Here is a 19,614-nt window from a genome sequence, read left to right as displayed (position 1 = left end):
ATCCATCCATCCATCCATCCATCATCCATCCATCCATCCATCCATCCATCATCAATCCATCCATCCATCCATCCATCCATCATCCATCCATCCATCCATCCATCCATCCATCCATCCATCCATCCATCATCCATCTATCATCCATCCATCCATCCATCATCCATCCATCCATCCATCCATCCATCCATCCTCCATCCATCATCCATCCATCCATCCATCCATCCATCCATCCATCCATCATCCATCCATCATCCATCCATCCATCCATCCATCCATCCATCCATCCATCCATCCATGGCTTCCCTTTAAGCTGCATCAGTGATTATCCTCCTTCACAAGCAGCTAAATCTAATATAGAAATGTGTCCCATATGTCATTAACAGCCAAAGTCGATGTTTTGAACGTTATGTTTCCAAAATTATTCGCTTTTTTTGTGCTTTAATTCTTGCAGGTTTCTTACATTACATTCTCCTGTGGATGTGTCTGTCTCTGGGTTTGCTTGCAGAGCTATTTCTGACTCTTGCTGAATTACATAAGACGAAATGATCTGTTAATTTTTTATAGCATAGCGTATTTTTTTCTTGTAAAGGTGGAGATCTATTTTATTGCTTGTTGCATCTCCCAGTAAATGTGTTTCACCTTTAAACCTGCAGCTGTCCCTGCTTCTGTCTGCTCTGCTTAAAAACAGATTAATGAACCTGTCTGCTGTTATAATGATGCCAGAGAAACTCATTTTCCAGATCTCTAGAAGCTCCGCAGCCTGGTTCTGTTTTCAGTCAGAAAACTGCAGATATGTTTTGATTCTAACCTGGAGCTGGGAGCCACGGTCCTCCTAGAAGCCCAACTTAGTTAATAACTTATATAAACTTACACTCTGTTGTCGTTTTTAGCTGAAAAAGTCTAACGACCTGATTTTTCGGTGGCATCTCATATTGTTTTGATCGACCCCCAGCCTCTGTTACCCTCGGTTAAAGGAAAATGCTTGGTGGGGACGTGTCCCCTCCAGTCCTTCACAAAGTTACACCTGGATTCCAGGTAGATGATCCAACTAATGAGGCCTTTAGCTCCAGCTGCTGATCAGAAAGGAGCCATTTAATGAAAACATCAGCCTGAACCTTTTGCATCCCGTTAGAATCAGCTGCAGACAGAAAATTTTGGCTCCTTTTTTTGCCCAAAAAGAAAGAAAAAAAAAACATAAAGAAAGTTTAAAGGCATTTTAATATAGAGTCAAATATATTATTTTTAGTAAAGAGAGAGGAAGCAGGTTTTTTAAAATGTCTTTCTTTGGGTCTGAATAAATGTAAGAAAGGTAAAGATGATAGAAGGAAGGCTTTCTGAGCTAAAGCCGATTTAACAGCAAGAAAAGCGATTTTCATGAGACGCCTCGCTGCGCTCAAACTTTACTAAGAGATGCATCCAGAAATACTGACATAAAATAAATCTTTTCCTTTTAACTTCACTGCTGCCGCCTTTAAACTCCGTTCATCTCACAACTAAAACTCTTTTCTTATCTGCTTGTTTAAGTTTAGCTGCCTGTGAATTTACTGAGAAACAACATGAAGACGTTCTTAAATTTACTCCCACTAGTTTCCAGAGAAGGAGACACAGAGACCAAATATGGACAATTATCATTAATATTTGTTACTTTCCAAAAATGAAAAAGCTTCTTTTTTAATCCTCAGACAGTTTGCAGATCAATCCAGGCTGAAACAGAAGCTCTGAAGATTCAGTGCAAACTGGAAATGAACTGGTTAGAGAAACGATTTAGTTAAATTTAGAGAAAGAAACCAGCAGCAGCCAGAGGAGAGTCTGAGCAGAATAACGGAGAGCCGTCCCCTTGTTTGGCAAAGAGACACTTACTAACAGCAGAGCGAGTTCCAGGGACGGCTGTGCTCCAGTTCCAGGCCTTCTGCAGTGGAAACACCTCCAACAGGTGATCTGCTCCAACCTTCAGGCCGCTTCAGAAAGCAAAGGAGGCAGGAGCTGGGAGCAGAGACAGGCGGCCCCAACGGGAGCAGACTAACCCTCAGTCTGAGCTGCGTGGACGTCCTCCTGCTTCCTCATTTCAACGACTTCCTTCACAAATTCTTTCTTTACTTCCTTTTTTAAATCTGACCAACATGTCAGCTGTTCGTCAGGCCAGAGAGCAGGAGGCCCAGAGAGCCTGCAGTCACACCAATACCCAATAATTAATTCACCTCTAATTTATTCAACATTAAAGAACCAAAAACAAGAAACCAAACTGAAGGAAAACAATGAAAATGAACCAAAGAAATAAAAACAACCTAATAAAAAGAGAAAATACATTAATTATTCTTTCAGTATTTACATGTTTTATGCTTCTACTGAAACAAACCAATTTCCATTATTCAGTTTCATTCTATTCAGTTTATTTCTATAGCACTGAATTAGATCTTTGCAGAAACTATTCAGTTCAATCATCCAGATTAAAGGTTCGACGTTTCCAAGGAAACCAGCGACTGACTTTATTTATATCTGTTCTACTCTAATAGTTTCCATCGCATTTTATTTATTTTTTCAGCTTATAAATTTATTCATCGTTCTTTTGAGAAGAAGCTGTTAATTAATGGCCTTTTGTGAAGACTTTAGATTATCTGAATTTTGCCAGATTATTTACTAAAAAAGATGAATGAATAAAACAGAAAAGCAAAAAAGAAAAAGGTAAAAAGTAAAACTGGATGTGACTGAAAGTCTGAACAGAATTGAATCCCTTATTGAGAAGGAGGACTAATGTGATGATTCAGGGATGAATGGAGGTTGATGAGGAGGAAGGGATGTTTTCTCCCTGACGTGTTTCTGAGCGCAGATCAGCGGAGGAAGCTCCATCCAACCCTGAAGGTCTGCAGGTGGGTGAAGCTCCTTTCATCACAGCAGCGTTGAGCAACAGGCTGACATTTAGAGTCACTTCAAGTTCCCCTTCAGGATGCTAAAGGCTCACTGGGAGTCACTGAGACTACAAATTGAACGTTTGTGCTGTGATGTGACTTCTACACGTTGAGGTCTACGCCTTTGAGCTGCCCTGTCTGACTGCTGCATGTCTTCCTATGGGGGAAGTGAACACATCTCACTTCCTTAGTGCTTCTCAGCAGGCCTCAACTAGTCCACAAACATCTGCAGCGTCACGTTTCTTGTCTTCAAACTCTGCCAGCAACAGAAATATAGAACTAGATGCGTAACGCCCTGACAGAGGCAGCTTAGATATGAAGTTTGATAAAAGCTAAAGACTTTTTGGAATATTATCAATAAACCAAATTGTAAAAAGGTCATTATTGGAAAAAACAAACAGCATAAAATGTTTGTAACGGGAGGGGGGGTGGGGGGGGGGGGGGGTGGGGGGCTGTGAGTAGGGCTGGACCCCCACACCCTCCAACTGCTCCCAGAGAGGCTGAAGTAGAAGAGAACAGAATCTCCTGTGATTTAGCTCCACCTTGTGGATCAGAGCAGAAATGATCGTCAGCTGCTGCAGCTTCTGAACATTTTGAAGCATCCAGAGCTGCTAATCTGTGATGGCGGGCATTTTCCCAGAGGGCCGGTCCTAATTTCTGGTGAGGGTCGGCCCTCCTTAAATCATAGCGGCTCCAACACTTCCTCTCCAGCCGCAGCTCCTACCTGTGACAGTAAATAACTGAAGGAGCTGCAGCAGTAATGCAATGTTAACTCCCTAAATGATGCCTGCAGTATTTATAGCCCTTCCTTGTCATGCTCATCCTGGAGACGGTTGGCATATGGTGTCATTTTCTATTTCTTCAAACTGTAAAATCCTTGCAACAAATTAAATAAGAATAAAACTAAAATGCTTTCTTTAAACCAAACTACGATGCTCCTCTTATATTTGGTGAATTTATGTTAGAATATTTAGCAAAAATATGTTGCTGTGCATGATGGGGTTTTGCAGCTAAAGGCTAATGTTTCCTGTCTGACATGCATTGTTGCCAGGTTGGGATGTTTCCAATCTGGCAGTTTAGGGGAAAAAATAGAAGCACAGTCTAACGCGTGACGTGTATCAGTGCCAGCTTTAACCCAAGAGGGTCCAGGTCCTGGAAACAGACCAGAGCTTTAACCCAGGAGGGTCCAGGTCCTGGAAACACACCAGAGCTTTAACCCAGGAGGGTCCAGGTCCTGGAAACACACCAGAGCTTTAACCCAGGAAGGTCGAGGTCCTGCTAACACACCAGAGCTTTAACCCAGGAGGGTCCAGGTCCTGGAAACACACCAGAGCTTTGACCCAGGAAGGTCGAGGTCCTGCTAACACACCAGAGCTTTAACCCAGGAGGGTCCAGGTCCTGGAAACACACCAGAGCTTTAACCCAGGAGGGTCCAGGTCCTGGAAACACACCAGAGCTTTAATCCAGGAGGGTCCAGGTCCTGGAAACACACCAGAGCTTTAACCCAGGAGGGTCCAGGTCCTGGAAACACACCAGAGCTTTAACCCAGGAGGGTCCAGGTCGTGGAAACACACCAGAGCTTTAACCCAGGAGGGTCCAGGTCCTGGAAACACACCAGAGCTTTAATCCAGCAGGGTCCAGGTCCTGGAAACACACCAGAGCTTTAACCCAGGAGGGTACAGGTCCTGGAAACACACCAGAGCTTTAACCCAGGAGAGTCCAGGTCCTGCTAACACACCAGAGCTTTAATCCAGGAGGGTCCAGGTCCTGGAAACACACCAGAGCTTTAATCCAGGAGGGTTCAGGTCCTGGAAACACACCAGAGCTTTAACCCAGGAGGGTCCAGGTCCTGGAAACACAGCAGAGCTTTAACCCAGGAGGGTCCAGGTCCTGGAAACACACCAGAGCTTTAACCCAGGAGGGTCCAGGTCCTGGAAACACACCAGAGCTTTAACCCAGGAGGGTCCAGGCCCTGGAAACACACCAGAGCTTTGACCCAGGAAGGTCGAGGTCCTGCTAACACACCAGAGCTTTAACCCAGGAGGGTCCAGGTCCTGGAAACACACCAGAGCTTTAACCCAGGAGGGTCCAGGTCCTGGAAACACACCAGAGCTTTAATCCAGGAGGGTCCAGGTCCTGGAAACACACCAGAGCTTTAACCCAGGAGAGTCCAGGTCCTGGAAACACACCAGAGCTTTAACCCAGGAGGGTCCAGGTCCTGGAAACACACCAGAGCTTTAACCCAGGAGGGTCCAGGTCCTGGAAACACACCAGAGCTTTAACCCAGGAGAGTCCAGGTCCTGGAAACACACCAGAGCTTTAACCCAGGAGGGTCCAGGTCCTGGAAACACACCAGAGCTTTAACCCAGGAGGGTCCAGGTCCTGGAAACACACCAGAGCTTTAACCCAGGAGGGTCCAGGTCCTGGAAACACACCAGAGCTTTAACCCAGGAGGGTCCAGGTCCTGGAAACACACCAGAGCTTTAATCCAGGAGGGTCCAGGTCCTGGAAACACACCAGAGCTTTAACCCAGGAGGGTCCAGGTCCTGGAAACACACCAGAGCTTTAACCCAGGAGGGTCCAGGTCCTGGAAACACACCAGAGCTTTAACCCAGGAGGGTCCAGGTCCTGGAAACACACCAGAGCTTTAATCCAGGAGGGTCCAGGTCCTGGAAACACACCAGAGCTTTAACCCAGGAGGGTCCAGGTCCTGGAAACACACCAGAGCTTTAACCCAGGAGGGTCCAGGTCCTGGAAACACACCAGAGCTTTAACCCAGGAGGGTCCAGGTCCTGGAAACACACCAGAGCTTTAACCCAGGAGGGTCCAGGTCCTGGAAACACACCAGAGCTTTAACCCAGGAGGGTCCAGGTCCTGGAAACACACCAGAGCTTTAACCCAGGAGGGTCCAGGTCCTGGAAACACACCAGAGCTTTAACCCAGGAGGGTCCAGGTCCTGGAAACACACCAGAGCTTTAACCCAGGAGGGTCCAGGTCCTGGAAAACACACCAGAGCTTTAACCCAGGAGGGTCCAGGTCCTGGAAACACACCAGAGCTTTAACCCAGGAGGGTCCAGGTCCTGGAAACACACCAGAGCTTTAACTCAGGAGGGTCCAGGTCCTGGAAACACACCAGAGCTTTAACACAGGAGGGTCCAGGTCCTGGAAACACACCAGAGCTTTAACCCAGGAGGGTCCAGGTCCTGGAAACACACCAGAGCTTTAATCCAGGAGGGTCCAGGTCCTGGAAACACACCAGAGCTTTAACCCAGGAGGGTCCAGGTCCTGGAAACACACCAGAGCTTTAACCCAGGAGGGTCCAGGTCCTGGAAACACACCAGAGCTTTAACCCAGGAGGGTCCAGGTCCTGCTAACAGACCAGAGCTTTTACCCAGGAGGGTCCAGGTCCTGGAAACACACCAGAGCTTTAACCCAGGAGGGTCCAGGTCCTGGAAACACACCAGAGCTTTAACCCAGGAGGGTCCAGGTCCTGCTAACACACCAGAGCTTTAACCCAGGAGGGTCCAGGTCCTGCTAACACACCAGAGCTTTGACCCAGGAGGGTCCAGGTCCTGGAAACACACCAGAGCTTTAACCCAGGAGAGTCCAGATCCTGGAAACACACCAGAGCTTTAACCCAGGAGAGTCCAGATCCTGCTAACACACCAGAGCTTTAACCCAGGAGGGTCCAGGTCCTGCTAACACACCAGAGCTTTAACCCAGGAGGGTCCAGGTCCTGCTAACACACCAGAGCTTTAACCCAGGAAGGTCCAGGTCCTGCTAACACACCAGAGCTTTAACCCAGGAGGGTCCAGGTCCTGCTAACACACCAGAGCTTTAACCCAGGAGGGTCCAGGTCCTGCTAACACACCAGAGCTTTAACCCAGGAGGGTCCAGGTCCTGCTAACACACCAGAGCTTTAACCCAGGAGGGTCCAGGTCCTGCTAACACACCAGAGCTTTAACCCAGGAGGGTCCAGGTCCTAAAAACACACCAGAGCTTTAACCCAGGAGGGTCCAGGTCCTGGAAACACACCAGAGCTTTAACCCAGGAGGGTCCAGGTCCTGATAACACACCAGAGCTTTAACCCAGGAGGGTCCAGGTCCTGGAAACACACCAGAGCTTTAACCCAGGAGGGTCCAGGTCCTGGAAACACAGCAGAGCTTTAACCCAGGAGGGTCCAGGTCCTGGAAACACACCAGAGCTTTAACCCAGGGGGGTCCAGGTCCTGCTAACACACCAGAGCTTTGACCCAGGAGGGTCCAGGTCCTGGAAACACACCAGAGCTTTAACCCAGGAGAGTCCAGGTCCTGCTAACACACCAGAGCTTTAACCCAGGAGAGTCCAGGTCCTGCTAACACACCAGAGCTTTAACCCAGGAGGGTCCAGGTCCTGCTAACACACCAGAGCTTTAACCCAGGAGGGTCCAGGTCCTGCTAACACACCAGAGCTTTAACCCAGGAAGGTCCAGGTCCTGCTAACACTCCAGAGCTTTAACCCAGGAGGGTCCAGGTCCTGGAAACACACCAGAGCTTTAATCCAGGAGGGTCCAGGTCCTGGAAACACACCAGAGCTTTAACCCAGGAGGGTCCAGGTCCTGGAAACACACCAGAGCTTTAACCCAGGAGGGTCCAGGTCCTGGAAACACACCAGAGCTTTAACCCAGGAGGGTCAAGGTCCTGGAAACACACCAGAGCTTTAACCCAGGAGGGTCCAGGTCCTGGAAACACACCAGAGCTTTAACCCAGGAGGGTCCAGGTCCTGGAAACACACCAGAGCTTTAACCCAGGAGGGTCCAGGTCCTGCTAACACACCAGAGCTTTTACCCAGGAGGGTCCAGGTCCTGGAAACACACCAGAGCTTTAACCCAGGAGGGTCCAGGTCCTGGAAACACACCAGAGCTTTAACCCAGGAGGGTCCAGGTCCTGGAAACACACCAGAGCTTTAACCCAGGAGAGTCCAGATCCTGCTAACACACCAGAGCTTTAACCCAGGAGGGTCCAGGTCCTGCTAACACACCAGAGCTTTAACCCAGGAGGGTCCAGGTCCTGCTAACACACCAGAGCTTTAACCCAGGAAGGTCCAGGTCCTGCTAACACTCCAGAGCTTTAACCCAGGAGGGTCCAGGTCCTGGAAACACACCAGAGCTTTAACCCAGGAGGGTCCAGGTCCTGGAAACACACCAGAGCTTTAACCCAGGAGGGTCTGCTGCGTTAACTTAAGGATCGGGTTAATAAAGGTGGATTCTTGATTCTCGACGTCGGAGTACACAGAGTGAAGCGAAAAGACTACAACCTTGTAAACAGGCCCCATTTCCGTTTCCGGTGGCAGCGGAATATTGACTATTCCTACAGAACTCAATGGGATTTACAAAATGCTAAATAAAACACTACAGGAACGTTTTTTTCTTCACGAAACTTTTTTTGGAACGTCATTGAACAGCGCTGACGACCCGGTGAGTAGCATATTTAAAAAAAAGAACGTTTAAGGTTGTTTTAAGGACATTATCGGACATGCTCTATGCTAGCCATTCTAAAGCAGCCAGGGGGTGATTCTAAATGAGCCAAAAAGCAGAGACAGGACCAATTTTCAAAATTTTGGTGTTGATCATTCAATTTCATCCTGGACACTACAGAAAATGGGCTAAAAGTGTTAAAAACCGGAATTCTCCTTTAATGTAGCCCACGTTGTTTTCAGGACACCACCTAGACAACCAGCGGTTGAATGACGACATGCGGCTAAACATGTCATCACTGGTCAGATCAGGGAGGGGACCAGAGAAAATTACCGAGTCCGACATTTTTTTGGCAAACTGACACATCGAAGCAACGCTAATTTTAGTGACCTCCGATCGGCGTAACCGGGTGTCATTACCACCAGCGTGAATAACAATCTTACTGTATTTAACCTTATCCTTAGCCAGTAGTTTCAGGTAGGATTTGATGTCGCCCGTTCTGGCCCCCGGCAAACATTTGACTATGGTCCCTGGTGTCTCTAATGCCACGTTTCTGACTATGGAGCTGCCAATCACCAGAGTGGGCTTAGAAACGTTAGAAACGTGAACGGGTTGGTGGTGACCAGTGGGCAGAGATCCACGACTACGCTTTCTGCGTACAGTTACCCAATCGCCTGGCTGCTGTTTATAGTCTGCTTATAAAATTAGTATAGATGTAGAAAGAAATGCTGCTTTTCTCTTTTCCTCTGATGCTCTCACCAAGCATAAAAACAAAGCAGCCGCAGCATGTATTTGCATAGGAACAATGAAACCAATGGTGTCCAAATCAAACCTTCACCCTCGGCTGGAAGACCTAACACACCTAAAAGACCTACCAGATCTACCTGACCTCACAGACCTACTTTACCTAAGAGACCTACCAGATCTAACAGACCTACCTGACCTAAGAGACCTACCAGATCTAACAGACCTACCTGACCTAAGAGACCTACCAGATCTAACAGACCTACCTGACCTAAGAGACCTACCAGAGCTACCTGACCTACCTGACCTAAGAGACCTACCAGATCTAACAGACCTACCTGACCTAAGAGACCTACCAGATCTAACAGACCTACCTGACCTAAGAGACCTACCAGAGCTACCTGACCTGACAGACCTATCAGTGAGTTCCCCGCATCAGAACACAGAGGTAGATGTTCACTATCAACTAACCACTGATACAAACTTTGTCCTGGATCCATCTCTACCAGTTCCATCAGGCTGTTCTCCACCAGGCTGACTGGTTCTCAAACTGCAGCATTTGGGATTCCTCCAAAGGTTTGCAGAGATGGGAGATTCTGCAGGATGTCATAGTCTGGATTATAATCTCAGGTCCAGTGAGGCTGCAGAGGCTCAGAGCAGCTCTTTTCTTACCATCAGCAGATCTGATCTTAGTGGTTTAGCCGTTTTTTTGCTTTGCTCCGCAGAGATCTTCCAGTTCCTCGCTAACTGCCTCCAATCAGCAGCGCTGATCCAGTGAGATGTTGGCCAGGAGGCGCAGGAGCTTCTGCAGATGAACTGAACCATCGCTGCCTGCTGCGGTCTGCAGCCGCTAATAATCATTAAAAAGCAACGGCCTGCTTCTCTGCTGATCATCATGCCAACATGCAAAGCGTCCCACAGACCTGCGGCACCGAGGATCCTGGTCAGGACGCGCCGCCTTCCGCTGCATCCCAGCCGCCTGGATCCTGGAGCCCGAACAGCGCGCTGCCTGCAGCCCGGACCGCAGCGCTGAGCCTGGCTGCAGCTGATGGGGGGTGGGGGGTGGCAGGGGCGGGTGTGTGTGTGTGTGTTGGGGGCGGGGGGGCTGGTAGGTCTGCTCTGAGGGGAGAACAGGCCTTGTCTGCCTCTGTCCTTCAGCCCAAAGCAGCTTCTCTTATAGCATATGAACAGGGGCGGACCTAGGAGATCAGGGGCCCTCAGGGTGAAGATGAGGTGCAGACTTTCCGTTCTAATGTAAAATATGACAGATTACTGGATTAAGGACATTTCTAGTATAGGACATGCTATCACACATAATTCATGATATATAATAAACACATAATCCTCACTCCATAAAATTGGAAGAAATTAATTGACCTGCCTCCCTCCTTTGATCATTATTTGCCAGAGTTATGATTGGGGGGGGGGAACCATATGTTTAAGCTGCCTGAAATAATCTGTTCCTTCTCCATAACATGGGATTAAATTCCTTTACCTGCAGGACTTTAAATGTGTTTATTTCTCTCTTCATCAACAACAAACTCTGTGGATTTGGGAACATTTGATCATTATTTGCCAGAGTTATGAGAGGAGAGTTAAATATTTTAGCCACCTGATATAATCCGTTCCCCCATAACATGGGAAAATATAAAACTGTCATTATTTTTTATGTCATGTTGTATCATGTTTGAAATATTTATTATTTTATATTTTTATATCCAAAATAGTTGAAATAAATCTGGCTGTTGGTTTGATGATCTTTATGAAATGTATTTTCATTCCTCAATTCAAAATGTCTGCAGTAGCATTGCAGCAGACATTTGGTTTGAACTTTTTTTTGATTTTTTAAAAAATTATTAGATAAACATTTAAATAGAAAATCTATTTCATAACGATCATCAAAGGGGGAACGGACGGTGGCTAAAATATTTGATTCCCCTCCATAACTCTGGCAAATAATGATCAAATGTTCCCAAATCCACAGAGTTTGTTGTTGAGAAATAAACACAGTTAAAGAGTTGATGGTAAATTAATTTAATCCTGTGTTATGAAGGAGGAACAGATTATTTCAGGCAGCTGAAATCTCCATTCTCTCCTCTCCTCCTCCCACATCTTTGGGAAATAAAGAGCAACTGTTTGCAAATTCTCAAAAATTGTTGTGCGATATCATCCTGGAAAAGTCCTTAATCCAGTAATCATTACCTCAACATTAGGACAGGATTAACCAGGAAGTCCACTTTCTCATCTGTTCAGGAACTCTTAATATTTGTGTCCTGCTGTCAGCCAGTTTCCATCCTCTTTTATCCCCAATTAAATATTATAAATAATCACTATATGTTGGAAAACTGGTGACTGACTTTATTTCTGTCAGATTGAAGGACAGAAGTTGGAAAAAGACAGATTATCTTGGCGTTTAAAATAAACACAAAACTGCTTAAAGGACCTCGTTTATTTATTAATTAATTTTACAATGTAATGATCAGCAGCTGCTGATTAAACTGGATGTTAAACAGTGAGATGATTATAGGAGCTGATTTTAGCCAGAAATCGATCAGCAGTAAAAATGGTTCCATCCATCATGGCCGCCTCTCTGGCTTCAATGCGCCTCCAAACACAGAGGGGACAGAATTCAATGGAACACCGGGACCGAGAAGGTCTGGAAGTCAGTCAGAGCTTCACATCCCTGGAGCATCAGTCTGTTTAGCAACAGCTAGCGGCGATAACTTCTTCTTCTGCAGGGGAATGCTACAGGCTGCTTTGCTGCCACCATCTGGTGAATTCCAGTACTGCACATTTTCCTCAGATCAGCTCAGAACCGAGATCCGGGGCTCTGGGGGAAACACCCGGGGCTGCAGCACAAGTACCCCCTGCCCCCAAGAACCGGCACGGTATATATTTATACTTTCATAAAACTCTGCTTTCTGCAGAAGTGAAAACTGAGGATTTCCCTGCAAACCCATCAGAGCACAGTTAAAGGCAGAGAAATGAAGGCAGTTTTTATTCTGCCAAGGATGTCTTTAGATTCAGCTGCCTGCTGAGCTCTGATTGGTTGCTTTAGCTTTCAAAGAAAATATCAGTTGATTTTTATTTTCATTTACTTCTTAATCAAATCCAGCTGGAAGTAAATCCAGTTTAAACCACATCCTAATGCAGATTCACTTCCCATAGTTCCTCATCCACCCTGCAGCAGCATAATGGCTGATTGCTCCCTCTTCTACATCACATAGATCTATAAATTCATAATAACAGGTACTGCTTCCACTTTTTATCAAAAAGCCTTATTGAACTCTTCCAGAAACACTGACAGCCACGCTGGTAGACCGCGCTGCAGAGGCTGAGTCGCTTTGATCACCTGAACCTGTGATCAAACCAGCAGATTATTTCAAACATGTAAACTAGCCCCCATAGAAGCTCTATGTGTAGAAGAGCACTGGCCTAGTGGTTAGAGCATAGAGCTTGGAACCTAGAGGTTCTCAGTTCAAGCCCCACTCCCACAGCCTGCACTCTGGGTCCCTGAGCTAGACCCTTAACCCCACACTGCTCCCCAGGCGCCGCTCCGTGGCAGCCCACTGCTCCCCAAGGGGAGGGGTGAAATGCAGAGAGTTCAATTGGTTGCTTTGTAGTTGGAATGAGAACAAATGTTGAGTTATATTCTAACATTAACTTTCCCTTTGGGATTAATTAAGTATTTTTGAATTAGTTCTTTTCACATCCCTTACTGCTGAGTTCTTTCTATATGGTGACATTTTCAATTCAGTTTGGGTTCTCCTTGTAAAAGTTATTGTGTTCATCACCGTTAGAAACAGTGCAAAGAATTACTGGTGAGCTGAAGGGGCCATGAAACCAGCAGCATGTTAGCAGCCTCATCCATCACTGGATGGATGAGGCAGACCTTTTCCAGTGAATCCCCTGATCACTGGATGGATGAGGCAGACCTTTTCCAGTGAACCCACTGATCCCTCCATGGACGAGGCAGACCTTTTCCAGTGAATCCCCTAATCACTGGATGGATGAGGCAGACCTTTTCCAGTGAATCCACTGATCCCTCCATGGATGAGGCAGACCTTTTCCAGTGAACCAAATGATCACTGGATGGATGAGGCAGACCATTTCCAGTGAACACACTGATTACTGGATGAATGAGGCAGACCTTTTCCAGTGAACCCACTGATCCCTCCATGGATGAGGCAGACCTTTTCCAGTGAATCCACTGATCACTGGATGGATGAGGCAGACCTTTTCCAGTGAACCCCCTGATCCCTCCATGGATGAGGCAGACTTTTTCCAGTGAACCCCCTGATCCCTCCATGGATGAGGCATACCTTTTCCAGTGAATCCACTGATCACTGGATGGATGAGGCAGACCTTTTCCAGTGAATCCCCTGATCACTGGATGGATGAGGCAGACCTTTTCCAGTGAACCCCCTGATCCCTCCATGGACGAGGCAGACCTTTTCCAGTGAATCCCCTAATCACTGGATGGATGAGGCAGACCTTTTCCAGTGAATCCCCTAATCACTGGATGGATGAGGCAGACCTTTTCCAGTGAACCCCACTGATTACTGGATGGATGAGGCAGACCTTTTCCAGTGAATCCACTGATCCCTCCATGGATGAGGCAGACCTTTTCCAGTGAACCAAATGATCACTGGATGGATGAGGCAGACCATTTCCAGTGAACACACTGATTACTGGATGAATGAGGCAGACCTTTTCCAGTGAACCCACTGATCCCTCCATGGATGAGGCAGATCTTTTCCAGTGAATCCACTGATCACTGGATGGATGAGGCAGACCTTTTCCAGTGAACCCCCTGATCCCTCCATGGATGAGGCAGACTTTTTCCAGTGAACCCCCTGATCCCTCCATGGATGAGGCATACCTTTTCCAGTGAATCCCCTGATCACTGGATGGATGAGGCAGACCTTTTCCAGTGAATCCCCTGATCACTGGATGGATGAGGCAGACCTTTTCCAGTGAATCCCCTAATCACTGGATGGATGAGGCAGACCTTTTCCGGTGAATCCCCTGATCCCTCCATGGATGAGGCAGACCTTTTCCAGTGAATCCCCTGATCACTGGATGGATGAGGCACAGCTTTTCCAGTGAATCCCCTGATCACTGGATCAATGAGGCAGACCTTTTCCGGTGAATCCCCTGATCACTGGATGGATGAGGCAGACCTTTTCCGGTGAATCCCCTGATCACTGGATGGATGAGGCAGACCTTTTCCGGTGAATCCCCTGATCACTGGATGGATGAGGCAGACCTTTTCCAGTGAATCCCCTAATCACTGGATGGATGAGGCAGACCTTTTCCGGTGAATCCCCTGATCCCTCCATGGATGAGGCAGACCTTTTCCGGTGAATCCCCTGATCACTGGATGGATGAGGCAGACCTTTTCCAGTGAACCCCCTGATCCCCCCATGGATGAGGCATACCTTTTCCAGTGAATCCACTGATCACTGGATCAATGAGGCAGACCTTTTCCGGTGAATCCCCTGATCACTGGATGGATGAGGCAGACCTTTTCCGGTGAATCCTCTGATCACTGGATGGATGAGGCAGACCTTTTCCAGTGAATCCACTGATTACTGGATGGATGAGGCAGACCTTTTCCAGTGAACCCCCTGATCACTGGATGGATGAGGCAGACCTTTTCCAGTGAATCCACTGATCCCTCCATGGATGAGGCAGACCTTTTTCCAGTGAATCCACTGATCACTGGATGGATGAGGCAGACCTTTTCCAGTGAATCCACTGATCCCTCCATGGATGAGGCAGACCTTTTCCAGTGAATCCACTGATCACTGGATGGATGAGGCAGACCTTTTCCAGTGAATCCACTGATCCCTCCATGGATGAGGCAGACCTTTTCCAGTGAACCCCACTGATTACTGGATGGATGAGGCAGACCTTTTCCAGTGAATCCACTGATCCCTCCATGGATGAGGCAGACCTTTTCCAGTGAACCAACTGATCACTGGATGGATGAGGCAGACCTTTTCCAGTGAACCCCACTGATTACTGGATGGATGAGGCTGACCTTTTCCAGTGAATCCACTGATCCCTCCATGGATGAGGCAGACCTTTTTCAGTGAACCAAATGATCACTGGATGGATGAGGCAGACAATTTCCAGTGAACACACTGATTACTGGATGAATGAGGCTGACCTTTTCCAGTGAACCCCACTGATTACTGGATGGATGAGGCTGACCTTTTCCAGTGAATCCACTGATCCCTCCATGGATGAGGCAGACCTTTTCCAGTGAACCAAATGATCACTGGATGGATGAGGCAGACCATTTCCAGTGAACACACTGATTACTGGATGAATGAGGCAGACCTTTTCCAGTGAACCCAATGATCACTGGATGGATGAGGCAGACCTTTTCCAGTGAACCCACTGATTACTGAATGAATGAGGCAGACCTTTTCCAGTGAACCCACTGATCACTGGATGGATGACGCAGACCTTTTCCAGTGAACCCACTGATCACTGGATGGATGAGGCAGACCTTTTCCAGTGAATCTACTGATCACTGGATGAATGAGGCAGACCTTTTCCAGTGAATCCCCTGATCCCTCCATGGATGAGGCAGACTTTTTCCAGTGAACCCCCTGATCCCTCCATGGATGAGGCATACCTTTTCCAGTGAATCCACTGATCACTGGATGAATGAGGCAGACCTTTTCCAGTGAATCCCCTGATCACTGGATGGATGAGGCAGACCTTTCCCAGTGAACCCACTGATCACTGGATGGATGAGGCAGACCTTTTCCAGTGAATCCCCTGATCACTGGATGGATGAGGCAGACCTTTCCCAGTGAACCCACTGATCACTGGATGGATGAGGCAGACCTTTTCCAGTGAATCTCCTGATCACTGGATGGATGAGGCAGACCTTTTCCAGTGAATCTCCTGATCACTGGATGGATGAGGCAGACCTTTTCCAGTGAACCCACTGATCCCTCCATGGATGAGGCATACCTTTTCCAGTGAATCCACTGATCACTGGATGAATGAGGCAGACCTTTTCCAGTGAATCCTCTGATCACTGGATAAATGAGGCAGACCTTTTCCAGTGAATCCACTGATCTCTGGATGGATGAGGCAGACCTTTCCCAGTGAACCCACTGATCACTGGATGGATGAGGCAGACCTTTTCCAGTGAATCTCCTGATCACTGGATGGATGAGGCAGACCTTTTCCAGTGAACCCACTGATCCCTCCATGGATGAGGCATACCTTTTCCAGTGAATCCACTGATCACTGGATGAATGAGGCAGACCTTTTCCAGTGAATCCACTGATCACTGGATGGATGAGGCAGACCTTTTCCAGTGAACCCACTGATCACAGACCTTTCCTTTGAAAAGATGATATAAACTTATAGAATGAGGATATTCTCGGAGCTGTTTGGAGAGAAGCTATATTATTTATCAGTATAGATAATCTGGTTAATAATATATGTCTACATTGATTCCAGAAGTTGGTTATGGTATTTTTCTCTCCTAAAGCTTGGATACAAATCACTGATCTATTTTAGGATTGCCGTGTTTTGCTTTATTTGGGAACCACTCTACACAGCTTTTCTACAGAAGCTGTTATAATAATGTGCTGCTTCACTGCTAAGCTGGCAGTTATCAGACCATCCTGGTCCAGAAGGTGAGCACCGGGCTGGGCCCTCACCTGTTACCTGGATAGTGGTCATATGACGTCACATCTTCTCTGACAGTGTAGCAAAACAAGGTGAACCATGGGCGGATGGGGGAAGTCAGCACTAGGGCGCTACGGCGCAGCTCTGACGTCACTGCGTGGGGTTTCCTTCGTGTGTAGCCTGCGTTACGTCGTCATGGCTGAGCCCGGTTGTTTTAGGAAGTCCATGTTCTGCCGAACCTGGCTCCGCGGAGCGCACTGACAGAGTCCGGAGTTCTGATCGCATTCCCCCATCAGCCTGACCGCCTCCAGCCGCTCTGACCGCCGCACCGCACCGCACCGCCCGCGCGTCCGCCGGGGAACCGCAGCTAGCTCCAGCGGCGTTAGCTCCTGCTGCTCCGAAGAGGCGCTAAAGTGGAAAACTGCATTTCGACAACTTTTGGACAGGTTTGTAGATCCCGCAGGAGGAGGCAGAGAAACGCGCTGTTCTTCTGTGTTACTGGATGCAAATCAAAGCTAACATTAGAGCGCGAGGAGCGAATGAAAACAAGGCGACAGAAGGTGAAGTTTGGCTAGCTAGTTAGGGTTAAATAATCAGGGCGCAAACAGCCCCAAACTCCGCCGTGCTGCTCCAGCAGCCTCTCTGCGGACTGATGGGGATTGAGGGCGGAATGAGGAGAGCAGCAGCCGCGCACTCACTCAGCCGTCTATTGTGTCCAAATTACTACAACATTGTGTTTTCGTGTTAGCTTCCGCGCTAGCCTCGTGCTTCGCAACAGAAGCTGAAAGCGCTTAGCAGTGAGCGGCTACCAGCAGCAGCTCTCCCTTCCTCCTCCAGCACCAGTCCCAGTAAAACAAGCTGGACATCGGTGGCTTTGGCTGGGTTCTACTGGGTCTGAGGACGGGCCGAACCGAGCCTCTAATGGAGCACCAAGCTAGCAGCTCGGGTAGCTAGGCTAGGCTATAATCCCCTAGCAGCGACTCCTCTGAATGAACCATAGCTTCCCCCATGGTGGAGGAGCAGGAGCTGCCTGGGGAGTTTAGGAGCTGCCGGGGGGAGCCGCTCTGCGCCCCGCCAGCCGCCCGGCTTCATCCCCCTAACCCTGACCCGTCCTGGGATGTGTTAGCATGCTAGCTGATGCTACACGGTAAGCTGCAGCCGCGCGCTGCACTGTCACAGCTGCGTGAGCCATCACTTAGTGATAAACATGAAACATTTCTATGAGCGCTGAGCTGCTGAACCCAGCGGCATCGGTAGGCCTCAGCTCTGCGGCTTTTTGCTCATTTCACTGCAGGAGCTGATCAGGAAGCATCGCTGCGAGGTTCGGTTCGGCTCAGCCACCATCTTTCAGGTGGAGGAATAACGGGCTAACCCTAACCATTGAACAGCTCAGATGCTGTGATGATAGTTGAGTTTCATCTTTACTGCGTCTTTTTTAACACTTGGAAAAAACAAAACGCGTCAGACCTGGGTCATAGCTGGAGTAGGAACGACTGTCTGCAGCTCAGCACTGTGACATGAACATGTTACACCATTATGGTACCAAGACAGTCAGAGAACTGTAACGCGTTGGACTGTGATGGTCGGAGAACTGTAACACTTTGGACTGTGATGGTCGGAGAACTGTAACAAGTTGGACTGTGATGGTCAGAGAACTGTAACACTTTGGACTGTGATGGTCAGAGAACTGTAACACTTTGGACTGTGATGGTTGGAGAACTGTAACACGTTGGACTGATGGTCAGAGAACTGTAACACTTTGGACTGTGATGGTCAGAGAACTGTAACACTTTGGACTGATGGTCAGAGAACTGTAACACTTTGGACTGTGATGGTCAGAGAACTGTAACACGTTGGACTGATGGTCAGAGAACTGTAACACTTTGGACTGTGATGGTCAGAGAACTGTAACACTTTGGACTGTGATGGTTGGAGAACTGTAACACGTTGGACTGTGATGGTCGGAGAACTGTAACACGTTGGACTGTGATGGTCGGAGAACTGTAACACGTTGGACTGTGATGGTTGGAGAACTGTAACACGTTGGACTGTGATGGTCAGAGAACTGTAACACTTTGGACTGATGGTTGGAGAACTGTAACACGTTGGACTGTGATGGTCGGAGAACTGTAACACGTTGGACTGTGATGGTTGGAGAACTGTAACACGTTGGACTGTGATGGTCGGAGAACTGTAACACTTTGGACTGATGGTTGGAGAACTGTAACACGTTGGACTGTGATGGTCGGAGAACTGTAACACGTTGGACTGTGATGGTCGGAGAACTGTAACACTTTGGACTGATGGTTGGAGAACTGTAACACGTTGGACTGTGATGGTCGGAGAACTGTAACACTTTGGACTGTGATGGTCAGAGAACTGTAACACGTTGGACTGTGATGGTTGGAGAACTGTAACACGTTGGACTGTGATGCTTGTAGAACTGTAACACGTTGAACTGTGATGGTTGTAGAATTGTAACACGTTGGACTGTGATGGTTGTAGAACTGTAACACGTTGGACTGTGATGGTCGTAGAACTGTAACACGTTGGACTGTGATGGTTGGAGAGCTGTAACACGTTGGACTGTGATGGTCGGAGAACTGTAACACTTTGGACTGATGGTTGGAGAACTGTAACACGTTGGACTGTGATGGTCGGAGAACTGTAACACTTTGGACTGTGATGGTCAGAGAACTGTAACACGTTGGACTGTGATGGTTGGAGAACTGTAACACAGACTGTGATGGTTGGAGAACTGTAACACGTTGAACTGTGATGGTTGTAGAACTGTAACACGTTGGACTGTGATGGTCGTAGAACTGTAACACTTTGGACTGTGATGCT

General features: G+C 47.8%; 2 protein-coding genes across 7 annotated transcripts in view; one reads left to right on the top strand and one right to left on the bottom strand.

Moving 5' to 3' along the window:
* Nucleotides 1-10,161, bottom strand: part of syk (spleen tyrosine kinase) — a 38,457-nt gene extending 28,296 nt beyond the window's left edge. For 2 of the 3 annotated variants that reach the window (XM_038275964.1, XM_038275965.1), the window contains exon 1: nucleotides 10,029-10,161. In XM_038275964.1, coding sequence (XP_038131892.1) covers nucleotides 10,029-10,075 — 47 coding nt within the window. In that variant the 5' untranslated portion in view covers nucleotides 10,076-10,161. Of the gene's footprint in view, nucleotides 1-1,860; nucleotides 2,076-10,028 lie in introns of those variants that run through there. The other variant, XM_038275966.1, reaches the window with a different exon arrangement.
* A 6,748-nt stretch (nucleotides 10,162-16,909) lies between these two features.
* chd1 (chromodomain helicase DNA binding protein 1) overlaps nucleotides 16,910-19,614 on the top strand; it is a 52,393-nt gene continuing 49,688 nt past the window's right edge. For 2 of the 4 annotated variants that reach the window (XM_038275961.1, XM_038275960.1), the window contains exon 1: nucleotides 17,550-17,914. In XM_038275961.1, coding sequence (XP_038131889.1) covers nucleotides 17,895-17,914 — 20 coding nt within the window. In that variant the 5' untranslated portion in view covers nucleotides 17,550-17,894. Of the gene's footprint in view, nucleotides 17,214-17,549; nucleotides 17,915-19,614 lie in introns of those variants that run through there. The other 2 variants (XM_038275962.1, XM_038275959.1) reach the window with 2 other exon arrangements.

This window comes from Cyprinodon tularosa, unplaced genomic scaffold, assembly GCF_016077235.1.
Source record: "Cyprinodon tularosa strain WSP-4 unplaced genomic scaffold, ASM1607723v1 ctg983, whole genome shotgun sequence".
Classification (NCBI taxonomy): domain Eukaryota; kingdom Metazoa; phylum Chordata; class Actinopteri; order Cyprinodontiformes; family Cyprinodontidae; genus Cyprinodon; species Cyprinodon tularosa.
The sequence above is the reverse complement of the archived record's forward strand: the minus strand, read 5'-3'. Positions and strand labels throughout refer to the sequence as shown.